The 21,730-nt window shown below is 40.8% G+C and overlaps 1 protein-coding gene across 1 annotated transcript in view; it reads right to left on the bottom strand.

Annotated features, from left to right (window-relative positions):
* Window positions 1–21,730, bottom strand: part of TTLL12 (tubulin tyrosine ligase like 12) — a 31,723-nt gene that overhangs the window by 2,928 nt on the left and 7,065 nt on the right. Inside the window, exons 2-12 of the mRNA XM_086466308.1 lie at window positions 21,469–21,644; window positions 19,245–19,443; window positions 17,318–17,477; window positions 16,523–16,656; window positions 13,486–13,562; window positions 7,277–7,393; window positions 6,975–7,169; window positions 5,206–5,317; window positions 4,242–4,393; window positions 4,076–4,157; window positions 3,536–3,604 (exon numbers count right to left, since the gene is read on the bottom strand). Of these exons, the coding sequence (XP_086322434.1) occupies window positions 3,536–3,604; window positions 4,076–4,157; window positions 4,242–4,393; window positions 5,206–5,317; window positions 6,975–7,169; window positions 7,277–7,393; window positions 13,486–13,562; window positions 16,523–16,656; window positions 17,318–17,477; window positions 19,245–19,443; window positions 21,469–21,644 (1,473 nt within the window). The remainder of the gene's footprint in view (window positions 1–3,535; window positions 3,605–4,075; window positions 4,158–4,241; window positions 4,394–5,205; window positions 5,318–6,974; window positions 7,170–7,276; window positions 7,394–13,485; window positions 13,563–16,522; window positions 16,657–17,317; window positions 17,478–19,244; window positions 19,444–21,468; window positions 21,645–21,730) is intronic.

The raw sequence follows: 21,730 nt of genomic DNA, 5'->3' as shown, positions 1-21,730 counted from the left end.
ATCTGAAATAAAACAGAACGAACATACAGGTGTGAATCTTAGCTTTGAGTTTATACTGCAGTGAACCATTCCTTCTGCAAATGAAAAGATGGGGTAATACTTCCCATTCTGCATACAGTACTGCTTTGGGCAACCTACAGTATTCTCTTTTCACCCCTTGTAGCCTCTTCCAGACTATTTTAAATCTAATGCTGCTACACCTGTCATACGCTGAGTATCATTGATAGGATAGGAGGTTCTAGTTAAAACTGATGTAAATTAATCTATGGAAATCAACCCACAGTTGGGTAATTTATTCACTTTTGAAAGCATATGCACATATAAATGCTCAGCTACTGTTCATTCTGCATCTTCTACCTCCTGATAAATACGGAAGAATGCAACAATTCGTTTTTGTGCATGTTTCTGAACCATCTCTTCACATTCAGCTTTTTCTTTCAAGTAGAAATTACAGGCAAAAAAAAAAAAATTAAAAAAAAAAATCAATGAGAAGGCCCTCATCTGCCTTCCTGCATGTTTTATGGAACTATAATATTTGGACCTTCCTCCTCCCAGATAAAAGATGCCCTAGTATTAGGGAACCATCTGTTTTCTTGTGAAAAGCCAGTAATGCAACAACCAGGGACAGGGCTCTGTCCAACCGGCTAACACAGAGAAGCTGGGTCAGCAGCTGGAAATTCTGCATTGCAATCTCAAACATAAGATTTAATTTAACAAACAAGGGTTCTAACTCACTAGCTCAGAGACACTATGTTGGTGGAGGAAGGGTCTTTAAGAAAAAAGAGAAGACCAGCCTAACTTGTTTTCTTTTAAATATGCCACAGTATACAAATGCAGCCTCCTCACCATCCAGTCTGCCAGCGTAACGCTTCAAGCACAGCACACCTGGAGCACGGGCAGTGCTTACTTCTCTCAGCCACTTGGGCACAGCTGGGCACATCCTTATCCCGTGTGCGAGCTCTAGTGCGCTGCACAGCAAGCTAACCTGACAGTGTACACGGAGATCTTTAGACCGACAGCTCTGCTTAAAACAGATAAATCAAAACCTGGATGCCACTCCACTGAGATTACTATCTACTGTAATTTCCTATTTACTTTAACTTCCTACTTATTCTGACACCTCCTTATCTTGTGAAGCCATTTGGAACAAAGGAAGCAAGAGCCTGAATGCCTCAAAGGTTCAACTTTTCAGAATCTGAGTTAATATTCTGCTGAAAAGAATAGTGAAGGCTTTGAAAACAGTTTTTCCACAGTCATGTTGTGAGCAGCATCTGTAGTGATTAGCACACTTTATATTCTGGACTTTCCTGCTGATTTGCATGAAATACTAAATCTTCACAAACAGGGGCTGATTCTTGTAACCTTCCGCAAAAAAAAAAAATGGAACTCATAAGAAAAAATAGATCCTGGGAACAGCATCTGAGGGTAGTCAGGACTGGATTTATAACTAAGTCATAGAATGGCCTGGGCTGGAAGGGACCTTAAAAACCATCTAGTTCCATGGGCAGGGACACCTCCCACCAGACCAGGTTGCTCCAAGCCCCATCCAGCCTGGCCTTGAACACTGCCAGGGAGGGGGCAGCCACAGCTTCTCTGGGCAACCTGTGCCAGTGCCTCACCACCCTCACAGGAAAGAATTTCTTCTTTACATCTAATCTAAATCTCCCCTCTTTCAGTTTGAAACCATTGCCCCTCGTCTTATCACTGCCCTCCCTGATCAAGAGTCCCTCCCCACCTTTCCTGCAGGCCCCCTTGAAGGACTGGAAGGCCGCTCTAAGGTCTCCCCGGAGCCTTCTCTTCTCCAGGCTGAACAACCCCAACTCTCTCAGCCTGTCCTCACAGGGGAGGTGCTCCAGCCCCCTGAGCATCTTTGTGGCCTCCTCTGGACCCACTCGAGCAGGTCCATGTCTTTCTTGTGTTGAGGGCCCCAGAGCTGGACGCAGCACTGCAGGTGGGGTCTCACCAGAGCAGAGCAGAGGGGGAGAATCACCTCCCTCGACCTGCTGGCCACGCTTCTCTTGATGCAGCCCAGGACACAGTTGGCTTTCTGGGCTGCAAGCACATGTAGCTGACTCACGTTCAGTTTTTCACCCACCAGCACCACCAAGTCTTCTCTGCAGGGCTCATCGCCCAGCCTGTCTCTGTGCTTGGTATTGCCCCGACCCAGGTGCAGGACCTTGCCCCTGGCCTTGTTGAACTCCATGAGGTTTGCACAGGCTCACCTCTCCAGCCTGTCCAGGTCCCTCTGGATGGCCTCCCTTCCCTCCGGCATGTCAATTGCACCACACAACTCGGTGTCATCAGCAAACTTGCTGAGGGTGCACGTGATGCCACTGTCCATGTCGCTGACAAAGATGTTAAATAGTACTGGTCCCAACACCAACCCCTGAATAACATCACTCATCACTGGTTTCCACTTCGACATCGAGCCGCTGACCATGACTCTTTGGGTGTGACCATCCAATTCCTGATCCACAGAGTGGTCCATCCATCAAACCCATGTCTCTCCAGTTTAGAGACCAGGATGTCGTGCAGGACAGTGTTGAACGCCTTACACAAGGCCAGACAGATGACACTGATGGCTTTTCCCTTATCCACCATCACTGTAACCCCATCGTAGAAGGCCACCAAATTCGTCAGGCACAATTTGCCCTTAGTGAAGCCATGCTGGCTATCACCAATTACCTCCTTATTTTCCATGTGCCCTAGCACAGTTTCAGGTGGATCCATGCCATGATCTTGCCAAGCACAGAGGTGAGACTGACTGGCCTGTAGTTCCCTGCATCTTCCTTTTTTCCCCTTTTTAAAAAATGGGGTTATGTTTCCCCTTTTCCAGTCAGTGGAAACTCTACTGGACTGCCACAACTTCTCACACAATGATTCATAGTGGCTTAGCAACTTTATCCATCAGTTCTCTCAGGACCCACGGATGCATCTCATCAGGTTCCTTAGTTGATCTTGAACCTGTTCTTTTCCTACAGTGGGCAGTTATTCATTCTGCCAGACCTTGCCTTTGTCTTCAACTTTGGTAGTGTGCCTGGAGCACTTGCTGGGAAGACTGAGGCAAAAAAGCCATTGAGTACCTCAGCCTTCTCCATATCCTGGGTAACCAGGTCTCCCATTTCCTTCCAGGGAGAGCCCACATTATCCCTAGTCCTCCTTTTGTCACTGATGTACCTATAGAAGCTTTTTTTGTTGGTCTTGATGTCCTTGGCCAGGTTTAATTCTATCAGGGACTTGACTTTCCCATGAGGGCGTTGGCTTTCCTATATAGTCCAATGTAAGGAATTCTCATAGTGTAATCATGAAATAAAATTCTCAAATGCTAACAACAAAATGTTTGAGGGGCAATTGCGCTAAGTTAAGAAATGCTTCTGAACTAAAGGTTAATATTCGATGTCCTTTGTGGAACTGATACACATGAAGTACGTCTTATGAGAAAAAAAACCAACCACCCAACACTTCTGGAAAAGGTAGTTTGCCAAGTAAAGAGATTCACGAATATCTACATGAGAAAGATGAATTGCTGACTTACTTGTACCGTTGTCCAAGGATATTCTGGATATTGTTTTTCAAACATAGGAATAAATTCTTCACAGTGTACCTAAAAGAGTTTAGCAACATCAAAGACCATTTTGGTTGGGAATGACTGAGCAATTAGATACCAAGAGAATGGAACATCAACTATTTTTTGCCATTCATATAAACACACGTAGAGAAGTACGGAACAGTTCCTTAATACCTTCCTTGTTAAGGTATTTCTTATTATAAAAGGTCACACTGAAGTTTTTGACAACGATTAGCTGCCATTTTAATAATTCTTTTACTGACCTCTATCAATGTGGGTTATATTGAGGATATAGGTTTGTATTACCTTATATAATCACAGATGATTATGGTGGAAGAGGGGGAAGAGTCTAGGAAAATATTTGCTTAGGACTTGGGGTACTTTCAATGCCCTGACTACTTGTTTAAGTGGATGTGATATAGATTATTTGGTAACAGGCAACAAGGAGGCACTGGAAAATTTTCCAACAACAGAAAGGTGAGGAAGTGTTTTGGACTGTTTGCTTACCTGTTTTAATGTTACACCGGGAGCATAATTCATGACTGTGAAATGCTTCTCATAGTCATCCAAGTCATCGAGTGAAAATGCCCTAAGGAACAAAACAATTCCTTAGTTTCCAAGGTATCAGATATAATTCTAAGCCCCTTTACAGTAATGAGGAGAATGTAATTACCTATTTGAAAAGCGCAGCCAGAATACATCATAGATATACAGCTTGAGTGGTTTTATGGACCGCAGCAATACAACATAACGGATGTCAAATTTAACCATCCCCACATCTTCTCGGTGAAACAAGACTGGATTCTCAATGTATTTGCACACTACCTACAACAAAGCAAAACCGCTCACAATAAATACAATCCAACTGAAATGAAAACCAAGTGTCACTGGATCTCAATGACTCAAGGTATCCTTGTACACATTTCCATTTTTCTTTAGAAATGTGCATGAATACACAATGTTGTTATGCAAACAGGTACCTTTAACTCTCTGACATCAGAGTGGGGAAAGCAGGAGGCCAGAATGTACTAATTTTTAAAACTCACATAATTAATTTTATTTATAATTTTGGTGACCTTGTTTTGAACTAGAAACGTGAAGCAATTCTTTGTGCATTTCTGCATTCCAGAAAATACACGCAGTCCACACACCAACAGAAATAAAGCTGAAGCGACACTCTGAGGTATGACCACGTATTGCAGACTCCCTATAAAAAGCGCCGCAATTCATCTACTGTTGGCAAAGTTGGCACTTTGTGCCACTGAGCAGAGCTGCGGATCAGCAATACTGATCAACCAGGGGACAGAAGCGAAATTTATGGCCAATGCTAACTACAGCTAATGTGTGTTCACCTGCCAGTCTGAGGATTAGCATTAAAGCAGCACCATGCTGGAGCATTCATGACTGTCTGGGCTAGTTTTATATTTTTAAATAAGAAAACACCAGGCAGTTGGAGTTCATCATCGCAACAAATGCAGCTGACCAATCTGAATCAGAATCAATTCTGAATTGATGAAACTGCATGCTTATGGACAGCACATGAGTTTTGATTTCCTTTATATTTTTAGACCTCCTTCTATGAAGCAGGTTTTTTTAGCTCTCCCCTTCAAATCACACTCAAAATGATGCTCTCTAACCTTTGGGCTGCTTTCCCTATGCCTGATGATATTGTTAAGGCTGTTGGTGATGTGGGTATCCAGGCTTCTGGCCAAGTTCCATGGTTTGCATATCCAGTGATTGTCTTCTCCTCTGAAAGAGAAGGGGAGAGAGACAGGAAAAGAGAGAGAGAGAGAGAGAAAGAGAGAGAGAGAGAGAGAGAGAGATAGGCCAACACCTGTAAGTATCCATCAGATTAATCTGTCCGAACATCCACTTGAACTGATCTACGTACTCTGTAGTCCCCAGAATAAAACACTTTATAAAGCTGTGGGCTACAGTACAAGAACTAAGGACTTTTGACTGACAGCTGGGAGCAACAGGCCTTAGGCATAAAGGGGAGAAAAGGCAGTGGTAGCTTTCACTGATCTTTTGAGCTAGGGCCTAGCATGTTCTCACTATTTATTTCCTTCTTCTGCATCCAACTCCTTCAAAAGGGGAAAACAACTCATCAACAGAGCAGCAGCATCATGAACACGCACAGGTCATGGTGTGGAAACCATTCTGCCAAGAGTCAGAGAACATTCTGGCAGGGCATCGTGTAATTTTCCAGGTTGATTCCCTAAGAACACCTCCAAATCACTGACATGAAATGACACCACAACTCACGTCTTTGGGAAGAAATCACACAACATCTCAACAGTTGATACTGCAAGAAAACGAAAGCACACCACCATCTTCTCATTTTCTAGTACCTAGTCACCTCAAGGGGCAAAATTGTTTGAAATATCCTTGAGGAAAACAGGCAATGTGCTGGTCTTTCAATGCATCTTTCAGAGTAAGGGCAGGATGACACCTGATGTCTTCCTTTCCTCAATCAGTTAAAGCATCCTGAGAAACTTCTTGAGCTTCATGATAAACAGCATAAACTGAGCTACAGTTAGTGGAGTTAACTTAAAAGGGTTTGTTTTTTCTCTTTATATGAAAATTCCTATCCCCTCTTTCCCAGTCCCTACGTACACACAGCATTCACGGTTAACCCTCCATCTTAAAAAGGAATCAGAACACCACATACTAGGGATACGTGGAAGGAGCGCGCTCTCCTGGTTATGTCAGTCAACAACAGACTACACAGAGCAAAGAATGGCCAAACGAAATGCCTGGTAGGTGGCACCATAAGCAAGCATCACCAAAGCAGCAACCTTTCAACCAGAACACTACATGCCAGGCATAAGAGGTCATTCCATCAGCCAGTACCTAATGGTCTCTTTCTCTCTTACCAAAAGAGAATCTCAGTTTCTATCCACTCCAAGACAGCAGCACAGAGCGTGGATTTAAAACCCTAAAGCTCCACAACTGCTTCAGGTTAACACTAAAACTCAGTTTTACTTTCATGGCCTTACAGAACCCAATTACTTTAACTCTATAAACATTTTTCATTCTGGCTTAAGTACAAGAACAACTGCTACTGGTCCCCTGGGAAAAAAAAACGAACATTTGACACAAACACATTTTGTTCCTTTGTGTATCTGTTAAATACACAAGGTAAGATCTTAACTAGACAAAAAGCAATAGCCTTCAAGTCTGTATGCAAATCACAGCAAAGTTTTGGTGTCTCAAAATTCATTGCTTAACTACTCTTAAAGAAAAAAGCTCACACTTTCCAGGTAAAATTCACTTGAATAGAAACACAGCAAGAGCAAATTCATGGTAGTGTAATAGCTGCCAAGCCCAAAATGCAGGCTACTAGTCTTTGAGGGGAGTGGGATCAAGAAAGCACAAGATGTAAGGAAACTGTAACACAAGCCACCTTCTGTCACGTTGTTGAAAGTAGCTGATGAATTGAGGCAATTCTGTTTGAAGGTTAAAAGTACGAGGTAACCATCTTGGCCCATCTGGTCCTCCAGCTCGTCTAGATATGGATGCCAGGCAGTCTTTGACAGTCAGGAGGTTCTCACACGGGAACTGATTCAGCATTACCTCAGGCCTTTCCTCACTTAGCTTCCTACAAAACAGAGAAGTCATTGGGCGAGGAAGGACGACTGGGGAGGCCTTTGGGAACAGTCTTTATAGCAACAAAAGAATTTATATTATCAGGGGAACAATTGCAACCTATAATCTTTGAAGTGTGAGAAGTTGTAGAGGATGTCTGCTTCTCCCTCATTGTCTGTGAACACAAACCGGGAATGCGTCAGGTTGTTGAGGACTTGCTGAACGTCTGTGAAAACCCTAGAAGAAAAAGGCATATGAAGAAAAATGTCAGTTTGGTTTCTGAAACGGATCAACTCATGCTTGAACAGAAGAACGTTTTAAGCTTGGCTTTCTACAAGAATTATGCTTTACCAATACACACTATCTGTGACAATCTCTTCTTAATCCACAGAAACATTTTAAATTGAAGTAGGACAGACAAAAAACCCTGTATTTCAAAACAGAAGTTTCAAAGATAGTTTAGCTCCTACAACTTTCAGAAAAAATAGCAACCCAGAAGCCAGTGACTAAGCCCCTGACAGAGAAGCACTACATGAATTCACTACTCTACATGAAAAGTCCCTGAGTGAGGGAGACCTTGTAAATGCCTTCATTGCTAGAAGAGCTCTAAAAAAATCAACTGGCTGTAATAAACAAGAAATAAACTTAAAGGCAATCTTGTCAGTTTGACTCAGTAGCTTCAGAAGTCTATTTTCATTTGTTCAGAACTTCACACACAGAGACACTTCCGAACATCAAAACATATGCAAGTATGTACATTACATACCTACAGGAAGTACACACAACTTTGAGATTTAATACAATTCCCCTCCCAGCCCCATTAAAAAATCCACACAAACACCCAACCCAAACCTGATATAAATTATAGAAAATGAGGCAAGATGTTGCATGTCTTAGGAAATTCACCCCTCAAATAAAACCAGTGACTTGGCTATCTGACATGCTGAAATAAGCAGATAGCAATATAGGTTATTGCAATGACTTTACAGCCTAAAGTGAGGTCACTTAATTCAGAATTCATCACGATGACTCAAAAAGCAAGACTGACACAGAAAACAGTTCTCATGGTAAGGGGACATTTAAACACACTAAGCAACAGCTAACTTTTTCCCTGAGAAACCATTATATTCTTCCTCCTCTCCAGACCTATTCTCAGTTGTGTAACTTTCCTCTGCTCCTAACCAACTGGAAGATATAGTCCCCTGAGAGAAACTTCTCTGAAACGATGAACACTAAAAATAGCCAGTCACAGAGGGAAATACATTCTTTAAAAAGAGAAGTAAGAAAGATGTTTTGCATAGCTCCAAGTGTGACATACTACAACGGTTATACTATCTATGCTGAAGCCTAAGACTAAAAGAGATGACTTCACTGCAGATGAAGAGAGTCAGCCTGGCATCCCTGTTGAAAGAAGTCACCAATCTTTCCCTGCTGTTACAACAGAGCAAAGTTAGTATCTTCATACAGCCCCACTAGCATTTCTTTCTGCAACACGTGGCTTCTTGGCTTCTTGTAAGCCTGCACACTAGGGGAAAGCACAATACCAAATTTAATGTACTGGATCCAGTACAAGTTCTGCCAAACCCATTTCATATACAAGCTATCCAAATATCCATTGGTCTGGAGCAACTTTTAGTCCTTGGTCAAGCAAAAGGGAATCAAAATGGTGATCTGAAGATAAAAGGCCTTATAATGCTGTAATAAAGTCTCGAGGCATCCAACATCCCCACACAAATACACACACACGAGCACGTGCAACACAAGAAATATTAGAATGGAAGTTGCTCATACAGCACCAGGTCAGTCCCTTACAAACATACCCTACAGTACAAGTTATCATTCCACAAAGACACTAGTCCTTTGTAGCTGGATTCAAACCCAACTAATAGATCTTGGCAGCAAGAGGATCATCAGATTTACACAACAGACCTATTCTGCTTGTGAAATACACACAATAAATGAGAGCAGCAACAGTTTTGGTGTTTTGGTTTTTTTTTCTCCTTCTTGTGATTAAGCCCCTGCAGCATGGTATGGAAATATTTTGCCAACATATTGCACAATTTTTGGTGGCAGAGTGCTGGAATACTAACCTTCAGGATTCCTGGCTTCTGCTCCAGGCTGTGTGAGCAGTGCCTGCTTTCCAGCTCAGAAAAAAGGCTAAAAGTAACAGCCAAGTATAGAGTTTGGTACACTCCTTCTGAAAACCAACATGGTTGGATAAAACTTGTATAATGTTATGTTTTTGGAGTACAGACACGGTTAGAGTTGGGCTAAGGCTGTACAATCATTTGGTTAGTTATCTGCAAAAACAGTCCAGTTACAGGTGCTTTCTCCAGGACAGAAGTGAAACCTTGGTTCAAACTAGTGTTATGCTGGAGCTATGAAGAGTCACAGACAGGACTCCTTTGTGTATGAACTAGCAGAAACCTTGAATGTGCTTACAGGTAAAGTCAAAAAAACAAAGAGTGTTCACTGAATTTAGCAGAAGTAACTCAGCAGGGTATCTTTTGGAGTCAAAAGAGTGTGGCTTCCTTCCCCTCCCGTTGCAGCTACAGCAAATACCTTTGAAACTTCTTGTTCAAACAATGGTTTTCACAATTCTCCCAGCTAAGGTAACAATGAGGCTGAACTATAATCTAAGGTGTTAAAAAGGATTAATCAGTGCTTAAGGCAAAACAAAAATATAATTTGGCAAATGGCAAACATAAAATGGCAAATTCCCTTACTCCAGTCAGAAAGAGGCAATGGTATGTAAAATGCTGCTGTAACAAAGGCCTGAGGCCAAGGCATTTGGCCTCACACAGCATGGAAGGACACCTGGAGAGCCTGGCAGCATCTGATAACTCAAATCTTATTCCACACCATCTCCTAGACATCATCTAATCAGTCAGAAGTTTCCCCACCCACGCACCCCCTTTTTATTCCAAGTTTCCAAATACGTCACTTAGTAATAAACTCCCACTGCTCGCTGGGGACCAGCTACTTCTCTCATCTGAAGAGCAGGGTGTTCTTCATGTGAATCAGGGATTCAGCCAAGAGGTGGGTCACCTCCTCCTGCACATCCAAAAATCGATTTCCCTTCAGCGTTAATTCACTTAAATGTTCTACACCACACAGAAATACAAGTCGTGACCTGCAGTCAGTCCCTCTGAACTACAGGCTAAAAGAAAGATTCTTGTACTCTTTTGCCCCCAGTTAAGTATTAAAAACAAAGCAACGCCCCCTCCTAAAAAACTAATACTTTTCTTTCAAAAATTTCCCACTACAACACCGAGCTGCCTTTATAGATACACAGAAGATAGTGGTATCTTCTATAATATATAGCTACCAAAGACTATGAAGACTTCCCCCCCCCCGTAGCTTACAGCTATACATAAAATTTCACAGAGATGCTACTCACATTAACAATAAAAAGTGCTTTCTTAACCTTAGAGTCTTGCTAAGAAATTCATGTGCCAGAGCACTCCAGATTATGTATCTTAAGGCTTGCTTATAAACCACAAAAATGCAGCACAAAAGAAACAGGGGAGCTCAATCTATCTTTGCTAAGTGCAGGAAGACCACTGAAATAAGGTGATGGAGGTTAAAATTAGAGGGAAAATAAGGCCATTCCACTCATTCCAAGTTTTAAAGTTACTCCATTCATTCTATATTCAATCCTCTTATCATAAAAAGTCTTGGGACAGTGAAAGGCTCAGTAAAGCAGATGATTTAATTTCAAGAACAAAGATTTTGTAAAAATACCATATAAAATTAATGCATTTCATTGCCAACACCTATCACTGGGTTTAGTGGTCAGATTCCCTTACTTACTTCAGTATACCCAGTATTAAATGTGTACATTTGAAAAAATCAGACCTCTGCGTTGAAGAACACGGACCATAAGGGCAGGCACCTGACAAATACTGGGCGGTTCCTTTGTTGCTATCTAAAGAGCACATAGAATCTTCTATGGTATTCCCTTGGGTTTAGTTAAATAAGTTGGTACACATGCCAATGTCTACTCTGATAATACATATCGACACATATACATAAAAATACAGACAGATAAGAAATGCACCAAGTCCTGTCCTGGGTTTGACAGATGACAGAACCTCTACACTGCAACACTGTGGTATTAGCCAATCTACTTTGGACCTTTCATTCCAATATCAGTGACATACTGAACCAATGAAGCAAGCTAACCATACTTCCTGAATGATTTTTTTTTTTCCCCCTCTCATACAGAAGTCCTGGTAGGGTGCTATAAAGTCTGGGATTAAAGATTATATTATTCAGTAGAACTGTGCAAGTAAATCAAAACATGTTAGATGTTACTTAATTTACTCAAAGCATTTAAACCTAAGAAGCAGTTACAAGAATCAACTCCCAAAGCACAGAGCAGACAATACCAATCAAAACAAAGAGTTGCCATCTCATAACAACTCTTCAGTCATCTTTAAAAAGATGACTGATGTAGCTGAAGAGAAACATGAAAGAAGATCAAGAGAAAGAGATGATCAAGCCAAACATGAACTGGAAGGACTTTTCATCTTAATTTTGTCTTTGAAATACTTAGTTCTTTTATCCACCTGTTTTTCAAGTCAGCAATCAGCACAGCTGGATAGAACAATCTCCCTAGGGCAGCAGTTACTATTAATGCTTCAAGACCTACTTGAAACTATAATTTTGCTGTATCAATCTACACGTACTTGCTCCCCTGCTTTTCAGGTTAAACATTTACTTCATCTTCCCATTCTTTGTCTTAGCTCCACTTGAAAACAAGATGACTAAGAATTTGTCCCAGGTTCTAAACTTTGCAACCTCATGCATTTAATTTCTTCCGAATCCCCTAAAACAGTGGCAATACTCAAGGCAGAGCATACACACTAACAGGCTACACACATCTACCCAGCTTCACATGCTCCCATCCGCCTGTCCATGGTAGCAGCCTTAAAACCTTCAAAGCTTTGAAAGAGGACAAGAGTACTGGAAGACTGCAGCTCCCACTAAGTCATCTGGACTCTGAGCAGCTACCCTGCTCCTACAGGAACTTTGGTAGATGAAATTCAGAACACAAGAAGGTCCTTGTAGTCCTCCTGTGGAGGTCAAGCTACTCTCCCTTTCTCCTCTCCATACAGCAGCTGGATAAAGAGAGGAAACCCCATTCGGAGTACACGGACAGGGTGTTGACGACATTCCTCTGAATTCCTTTCAGAGCAGGAAGGATTTGGCGTGTGTTTCCCCCCCTCCTTCCCTCCCTGATGTGAATGCCATTCACCTGAAATATGAGATGCAAAATAAAGAGGTAGCAGTGAAAAATAAGTCAATATTTTCCAACATCCTCAGTGTTTCTTTCCACGTCTATTAGAACGCATCTACCTTTGACACCCTTATCTGGAATAGAGGCAAGTACACTGGATGAAAAAATAGCTTTGCTTATACTCACAGCCCTGTAACCAGACATTTCCACTGTGTAATGAAATCTAGACTATCACTGAGCAAGTAAACAAATTCCTCTCAATTCAAAGTGACTTTGATTTTCAGTAGCTCTTCTCAAGTAAAGTTAATCTAGTGAATAACAAATCCCCTCAACACCAAAAGCTGGGGTGTGACTACATCTACCAAATATGTTTCAGCCTAACCTTGTCCTTTTGATGCAAAATGTTGCAAGCAAGAGCTTGGATCCCAGTGTCAGACTACAAACACCCTGGAGTGCAACTCACAGCACATGCTACGAAATAGTATGTTTTTCTGGAATAATACTTCTAATAAGGCAGTCTAGCCATCCAGTGCCTCTGCCTTTGCTCACAAAAATCCCTTACCTTTGCAATGTTCTTCCAGCTTTCTTCTGAAATAGTTTCACACCATACACTGTGCTTTCTTTTTTTTTTTTTTTTTAATAAGGCACATACCCAATTTAAAACATCCCAGGTTTTGACAAGATTTCCTGTTTGGCAGTATCATCTGAAGTGGGGAATAGTCTGTTATATTCACACGGCATAGAGGAGCGCATATACCCCTATGGACATACACGCTATAACGCAGAAGAGAAGTCTTAGTCTTTCTTACATACTTTAGTTATACTCCTTAGTGAAAACAGCGTTACAACATTATACAACTTTTTCCCAAAAGGTGGCACTTACTTAAACCCCACCACCTAAATCTATTTACTCTGAAGAATCCAACAAGAACAACTAGTAAGTGAGAATCTTAAGCAAGTGGCTACATATAAACACACCGTCAACTTGCCTCTGTTGTTCAAAGCTGGAAAAGGCTGTTCAGCCTCAGCACACTGCAATTATTACATGTTATCTTGGTAAGAAAGCATTTTGTTTGCAGATACGTACTTGAAAACTTTGTCTTTGTCATAAACTGGTGGTTTTATCGTTATAGGCAGTTTTTCCTTGTTTTCTGCTAAAATAGCCTAAAAACAAACAAAAAACCCCCCCCAAAAAGTTAATACTAGGCAGAATAAACAGGCAGCCTTAGGTCAAACTCCACAACATTCAGTGGATATGAACAGCAGCTTAGACCAAACTGAATTTTAAAGTGCGCATAATCAGGTTTATAAAAGGACTGAAAAACAACATAATCTCCAAGAAGCTATAGGTAAAATATTCTGTATGACTTAAAGTTCATCCAAGTGTTTTATCAGCAATAGCCTGTTGAAGTTTAGCCTGTTGAAGTTTTCTCAAATTGTAAACCTTTACAGATAATTTTCTGCAATTCCTTGTCTCCACATAAGTATTCAAATACATGTGTACAGGTGCATTTGTAGTCACAGCAAACATGACAGTGCATCTGCATGTCTCATCATTCCACTGTCTTCAGCACAAGTGAATTCCACCAAAGCTGTATTTTGAGAAATATATTATGTTGTAATACGCTGCTCAGAAAAAAAATAATCAATAAAAGAGCAGAGGCAGAAGGGAATCAGAGGTAAAAGACTATTAGTAAAAAAAAGGAACAAGAAACCTATGTCTTCTTCGAGACCAGGCCTTATCAACACTGTCAAAGCACCCTGAGAAATTCCTGTTTCTCCTAAGGTTTGAACAAAATACCAAATCACAGATGATCATATGCAGTAAAAGACAAAGTTACTCTATTTCCAATCAAAAAACTTACCATTTAGACATGGTGTTTTATTACAGATAACTAAAAAAATTATAGGAGGCTGGAACTTAATTCTGCTCCTGTAAAAATTAGCAAAAGGCTTTTTGCCGTCTTCAGTAGTAAAAGTCTCACTCCACCTTTTACACCACCTCTGACTGATAAAAGAAAACATATGTGGATCATTGCTGATACCCTGCCAACGGAAGTAGCTTACAGAAACTCTGGGATTGGAAAAGTGCCTCTTGAGAAACCAAAGTAGCTGGTGTTCTCCAACACCTCCCTGAGTTCCAGTGGCAGATTGTCCTCATGAGTGGCAGATATGAAATGTCTGTCCGGCCATAGGCACAGCCCTTTACCTTTAAGGTTGTTACAGGGAATACAATCGCACATTAACTGGAAAGCATAAAGAAAACTACAATCGTAAATCAAAGACCTTAGTCATCACCTTCTAAAATAGATTGGACAGCACAAATACAAAATAATTCTTGGAGTCACCTAAGAATAGGAAGGGAGCCTGTACTTTTGAGAGCAGAAGAATACAATTCTCAGAATAGTACCAGAGGATACATTACTGTGTCTTCTGCAATTTGAACACAAGGAGCTGTTGCAGAACAGCCACTACTCTAGTCCCACTAAGAGATATTTCTATCCCAGACACTTCATTAGAAGTCACCTCCCCTGACACTGGTTTCTGCAATCATTGCCCAATCATCACCTGTAGTACCATTTCGGTTACAGCCTTTGTGGCCTGTGTTGGAGACCAGAATTAGGTAACAGAACAAAAAAAAAAAAACAACAACAGGTAAAAGTTAAGCCACAAAGGTGCTGTAACAACTCTGATTTGTTTAAACACAGAAGACTGAAGCCTTCAGGTTTATTTAAAGGAAATATCAGAATAAGAAATATAACATCCTTAGCTATAGTAAAACCCAACAATACAGCACATTTAACAACAAATGATTATTTGCACACAGTAGTAAAGCAGTTGCAGAAATTGTACAGTGACAGCAACAAACGATTTTGAAACTGTATGACTTGCATAAATATTTAGAAACATTTTCACACAATTGTATTTCACTGCAGAACTGCTGGCTCGCATATTAACAAAGTAAACAGATCTCTAAAGTTGTCTGTACTTTTATGTACACGCAGCTCTGCTTATGTGAAAACAGGGGAATTAGCAGTGTCAGTAACATGGTCTACCTCCTTCTAGCCATCTCACTTATGGTGTTTAAGGCTGTGCTGTGCCCTAAGCTATTCTTCACTGGTCTGTCACCAGTTAGGACTTTAGCCTGCAGCTAACATCACAAGTAAAAGAAAGCTCTGTTGGTAATCAGTATTTTGCTGTCATCTCTTCTCAACAGCTGAGTGGCAGAGACACAGTACAGAAAAAACAGGATGCTTTGAGAAGATGTTTTTAAGGTGGGGTGGTAAAGGAGGATACTGTTTGCCATAAATAGTTCTTTAACTTGAAATGATCATCCCAAAATAGAATTAAAACTCATGCAAAAACTTGCCTTATCTGAGATCCAAGCACACCTGTAAGACATGAACTATGGGTGTATTGTTGTTCCTCATCTGTAAATGCAAAGTACATCTATCCCTCTTCTAAAAATGCAAAATCCCAACCAACCAACCAGACTTCAGTTACAAGACAGCCTAGCTATTTTGAATGTATACCTTCATTTAGCAGAAGCAGGTTAATTTCTGACTAGATATCACAAACCTTTATCAGAAAGGAGAGTTCAGAACAAAACAGATGAGTACTTTGTAACACTGCCATCAAATTAAAGACATCTCTGCTCCAATATTTAACGGTTCTAAACTACAACGTTAAACACGTAGCCAAGCTGAAAAATATAACCACTCCTAAAATACCAAAATTAATCTTTCTGCAATTCAAGGCTGACCAGAAGTGCTACAATAACAAATCCCATCAGTAAGCCTATTTGGACAACGTATCAGATATCTAACTGGAAGGCGAGTACTTCATATGAAGTAGCATGCTTATACAAAGGTTATACAATACCACAGTAACATATTAGAACTCATTTGTGTTGCTTCAGTGTTTAAACAGTTACATATAATATTTAAGACATTTCTTGTCTCACCACGCTTTCTTTGAAATGATTTGGGTTTTTTTAATTAATAGCTATACTCTGAATCAATCTTTAAGCCTAAAAAGAAGCAAAATCAGAACTCTGGCAAGGTTTTTTTTAGACACTGACTCTTTTTAAAAGAGATAAAACATGAAATTTGTTAAAATTATACCTGGTAATGCTCATCTGATGGCTCTGGCGTAAAACAGTTGACATCCAACACTTCGTTAGGCACCCACGGTAACAAAACACACTTCCTGATCAAGCGATCCGTTTCCCCATAAGCATAATCACGAGTCACTTCATCTGTAGCAAAACAAGGAGAACCTTCAGGAACTTCTGCTCATTCTCCACTGAAAATCTTTCTCATAGCACATCACACAAGTGACAGCTGAACAGTTAATAATACCACAACTTTTGTTATTTAAATGTAAAGTTAGAGATAATTAAAGAATTACATCAAAAAGAGTATTACTTAGGATGCAAAAATTAGTCTGAAGCCATCTGACTTAGGTCAGTTTAGTCAGACAGCCACACACTTATTTCCTCCACATGGTAGGGGCATAAGGTGGCCCCAAACCAAGATTACAGGAGCAAATCTTTGGCCTGGCATTTCCCAACTTCCAGTACTTGACTTTCTGACTCAAACTGGAAACATAGACCTTTAAGGCAATTTTTTTAAACTCTCAGATGTCCGAATCAGTGCTTTCACTAAGACAGTGATGCAAGATTTAAGTTCTTTGTGAACAAAACATTAGCAACGTTTTTGGACTGATAAAGGCCTCTCTCACATATATTACAGAAATATCAGGCAGGGAACTTTTAAATTCAATAGCATTACAAATACGCAGTCATTTTGGTCTTGAAATACTTGTTCTACTGTGAAGTGCTCAATGATTTGTAAGAATATGACCCATCTTCTCTTGTGAGCATAAAAAAAATAAAATAATGTTCAACCCACACTTACCACCAGTTTCAAGGTCTCTCAGAGGCCAGAGAACAGTGTAAGCAATTTGTTGAGGCATATAAAACAGAGGTGCCGTTGCAAAACTAGGCTGATCTGAATGCTGAATGCGTGATCCAAATTCATCCATAATGTACCAGACAGGAACCTTTTCCTCTGCAGTCTGTATGATTAGAGAGCGAGACATCCTGCACACATCAATTGCTAGAAAAGCACCGCAAGACAGAAGGCGCTGGCAGCACCCCCTACACCATGTCTCTGTTTTCCTATTCCAGCCAAGATTGTGAGCAGATGCTAGGCCCAGAGTAACACTCCCACCCCTGCAACTCTGAGGCTAAGCCAGCCTCGCATTCAGCCACTGCTGGGAACAGCCTGTTCCCACCTCAACAGCACAGTCCCATCTCCTTTCTCAGGCTACTGCTATCGCCTACCAGTCCCACTGCTTCAGGGAACTAAAGGCTGGTTGTTAAGATTAGTTTTTCCTTCAGTTCCTACCAGAATCAGTTTGCTAAAAGGAGTTTGAAGTTTACAGCTTCAGTGAAGGAGAGCAGAACTACCTCCTGCAACTATTGCTGGCTGTGAGTGTTGAGGTTGCGTCGTCAAAGCACCCCTTCCTGCAACACATCATAAAATCTTGAATGAATGAACAAACTTCAAATTGCTTGGTAGCATCCACTGTTGCCTTTTTGGAGAGGCAGAAATGGAGCACAGAGATTAGACTTAAGATATTCAAGTAGCCCAGTGCCAGAAAGGGGAGCAGAAGACAAATTCAACTACAGGTTGAATGAACTGTCTTCCAGGAAATCACTTTTCAAGTGGTAACACAGATAATTCCACCCGACTCACAAGCCATTCATGACAACAAGATCAGAAACAAAGACATAGGGTAGAAAGAATGAGAGAAGCTGTTCAGATCTCCCTTTTATTTAAAGAAAAAGAAGTCACAACAAATCCCTTTCTTGGGGATTTTTCAAGCCTGATACTACTGTGAGCTAAGCTGATACCTTAATTGATAAAGATGACCACTCCAGAGAAAAACCTCAAGCATGTGAGCTAATAAGGTACAGGCTGGTCATGCTCACACTGCTCAGGGTTAGTCCTGCCCATTCTGCATAGGGCTCAGCCCAAAGAATTCACCTTTCTCCTCTTTAATCCCAAAGACTGGTAACAGCCAAGGAGCTACATAGCAGACCCTACAAAAGGGTTTTTAACTGAACGCTGAGGGCTGTATTCCCTCAGAAAATGGCATGTATGCACTTGAAGGTGTTTGTTAGGCTCAAGACAAGCTGGTACAGTGCTGAAGGACCACCTACGGCAGAGGGAACAAACTTGGTGTGGTCTTATCCACACTACCTAAAAGTAGCAGCCCTTGGAGTAAGCTATGCCTAAAAACCATCTTGGAGCTAGGTGGTTCTTGCCTGAGGGTGAGCTAACATTTACACAGTACAGACAATCCGTTGCCAAACACAAACCAGGAAGCTAAGTTATTTGACAGCGTAGATATATCCCTGGTATGTAAAGCACTCTATATAGGCGAGGAAAACTATGAGCACAGCTGAGACACACGCTTTCATGTGAGACAGTTGATTCACAAGAGGTTCTTTCCTTCACTACGAGAAAGCTGGAGTAGAAAAAACCCACACGACATACAAACAGATCTCCCCCTTCTAGCCCCCTTCTTTTGCAGCAGACTCTTGTCCCCTCTATAAAGACCCCCTCAAAGTTCTCAGCAGAAAGCTGGTAGGAAGCCACTGTGCATTTTACCCTACATAGCATTTGCTCTCCTTCCAAGTAGAAGATTACTCCGAAATGCCTGTAAAGGACCTTTTTTATTTGAAAATGTATCTTTGTTAATAGGCATACACGGGAATGTCTTCACTCAGGATTGCTCAGGACTTTTCAGCATCCTAATTAGGCTTTGGAGACTTACCCCTTGAGAAAGCTGGTACGTCTGATTGTATTTCCACATTTCCTGCAACACTTGCTCAATACTGCCCTCATCTGGGATCTCTCCGTGAAAGTCGATTCCCATGAGATTGGTCATTCTGTGCAGTAAGCCCGGTACGTGAAGCAGCTGCTGGCGGGCGTGTTCAACACGGTATGTCCAGGCATGGTCAATGAGGAAAATGCTTGAAGAGAGTTTTGGTAACATTACAATGGTATATTTCTACAAGTATATAGCCAAACATTCTGTGAATAAGAGCTACATTTCCTTGTGGATGATCCGATAACTAAGTCTTCTTTTACTCCCAAAGTCACTTCCAGAACATACTTGTGACACTACAGGTTAGGAACAACTTTCCAGCAGTAACTTACATCCTGGATTTGTTCTCGAAAGCTTATGGTGCACCAGTTAGTATTTCCATGAAAATGAGGAGCAAACACAGAACAGGGCATTCAGTTTGTAAGCCCACTTCCCTTTAAATGCCTGGAACACAAGAGTTTCTTCCCTTTTGATCATTAACTCCACTGCACCAACCTGACATTCTTGCCTGAAGAAGGAAAACAATACATTATTTTGCAAAAGTATTTGAGGACATTGCTAGCCATGAGCTCTGTGACATCTACCCTCATCTGTAAAACTAGGTGGAGAGGTCTGATCATCAAAAGCCTGTATATGCTCAAAAAAGAAAAAAAAGGGTTGTTTTTTTGACTGTTTCTCTTTGGGTTTTCTGGGGTGTTTCCCCCTGCCCCTCAGGTCTTTTTAGAAAAAATGCATTGTTTTAAAAGATTACCAACCTAACACAAACCAAAGTCACACACAACTGCCACAGCTTCCTTTGATAAGTTTAACCCTTGTTTAGGCCACACGATTTTTTATAAAAACCACATAGTTATTCAAACAGAAGGGCTCTCCACATTTTGGTTACATCCTCTTACCGAACCAAGTCAGAGAAAAATCTGAATTCTACTTGTTAAAAAAAACCCAAAACAACCAACCAAAAAAAATCCCACAACCCCTGCAAAAAAACGCAGCCGACCGCCCATATTTCAGAAAGTTAAGAACACGTCTGCTGTCATGTAAAGCGAGCATCCTTGAACAGTTATTGTATCTCTGACTCCACATACAGAAGAAACCTCATTTAATTTTAAAATTAAGGACTCCAGAGAATGCCAAGGTCAAGCTCTTTGGAAATGTTAGCAAAGAGGCATGTTGATGTCCTGCACCTGCATTCACACACACTTGAACGCTGCAAGGAAGCCCAAGATTACCACAGGAGCTGTTTTGATCTTATAATTTGTGTTCTCAGATTTGGAAAGGCAATGGCTTAGGTTAAAGCAGGCATGTAAAGGCAGATACCTATGCTCTGTGTTGTTTTTACCCATCAATGCTAAATTTAGACTTTGTATGTTCATATAAGACCTAAAAAGTATGAAAGTTCTGGCAAAAGAAGTTTTATAGAACTGAGCAGAATTGTCTTTAGATCTCCAGCAGAGATGACTTCATCTCACTGATATTTATTAATATGACAAATAGCCTGTTCTAGGTTTGAAACCAGTAAGAACACAAAAAGCTGTTTTGTAACATTGTTATTTCTAATGCAACTTTTTTCTAGTTTTATAGCTGCATATGAGTCTCATTAATGTCAGATAAGCTGATTCTGAAGAAAGCCAACAGTAACTTAATATATTGAATTACGTATGCATGCATGCATAGCATGCAACCACACAATCACACTCTTAAATTGTATTTTAGCCAACTGGAGGAAGTTCAGTAGCCCATGGATCATTACTGTGAAGCTGCTTAGTACCTCCTTAGCCTGAGATTTGTGAAGGTCACAAGTATTTCCTCAGTGTTCGTTTTTGTTTTCCAAGGGCACACAGTTTTGCAGATACAGTTTTTGCTTTCTTTCTGCAGAATTCATTTCAAGGTTGCCTTTTCCTTATTTTCTCCCTCAGTTTACTAAAACAGATTTCTAGGCATCTTCCTGCACGATTTAAAAAAGAACAATATTAAGATACTTGCACTCCTAGTACCCTTTGCAAGACGTGCCTCGTAGTATGCACCTTTCTTCAAACAGGCAGCCATGTCTTATAGTAAGAAAAGAGGACTTCTGAATAGGATCAAACAGGTTTTAAAGCAAACTGTCTGTGTCATTTTAGGGTTTAAGACTACTCAAAGACTGAACACTAGTTCTGAAATCACTACTCACCTATTAGGATTGGAGGCTTGAAGCCCATTCTCATTTGTTACAATAACTTTGAAACAAGGTTCACTTCCAGGATTTGGTTTCTTTTTTAATTCTTCTTCCATTTCTTCATCACCTTCTTCATCCTCATCCACCTCTTCTACTTGCATTATCCCAAAGTAGTCACCAGCATCAAATACCTGATATGGAAAGTGCACAAGATATTAAGCAGTTGGTTGAGGCATTACCCTGATACGCATAATGCAACACTCAAAGGCACTTGTAG

Source organism: Leptosomus discolor, chromosome 1 (genome assembly GCF_034619465.1).
Source record: "Leptosomus discolor isolate bLepDis1 chromosome 1, bLepDis1.hap2, whole genome shotgun sequence".
Taxonomy (NCBI): Eukaryota; Metazoa; Chordata; class Aves; order Leptosomiformes; family Leptosomidae; genus Leptosomus; species Leptosomus discolor.
This window is presented reverse-complemented; position numbering and strand designations above follow the sequence as displayed.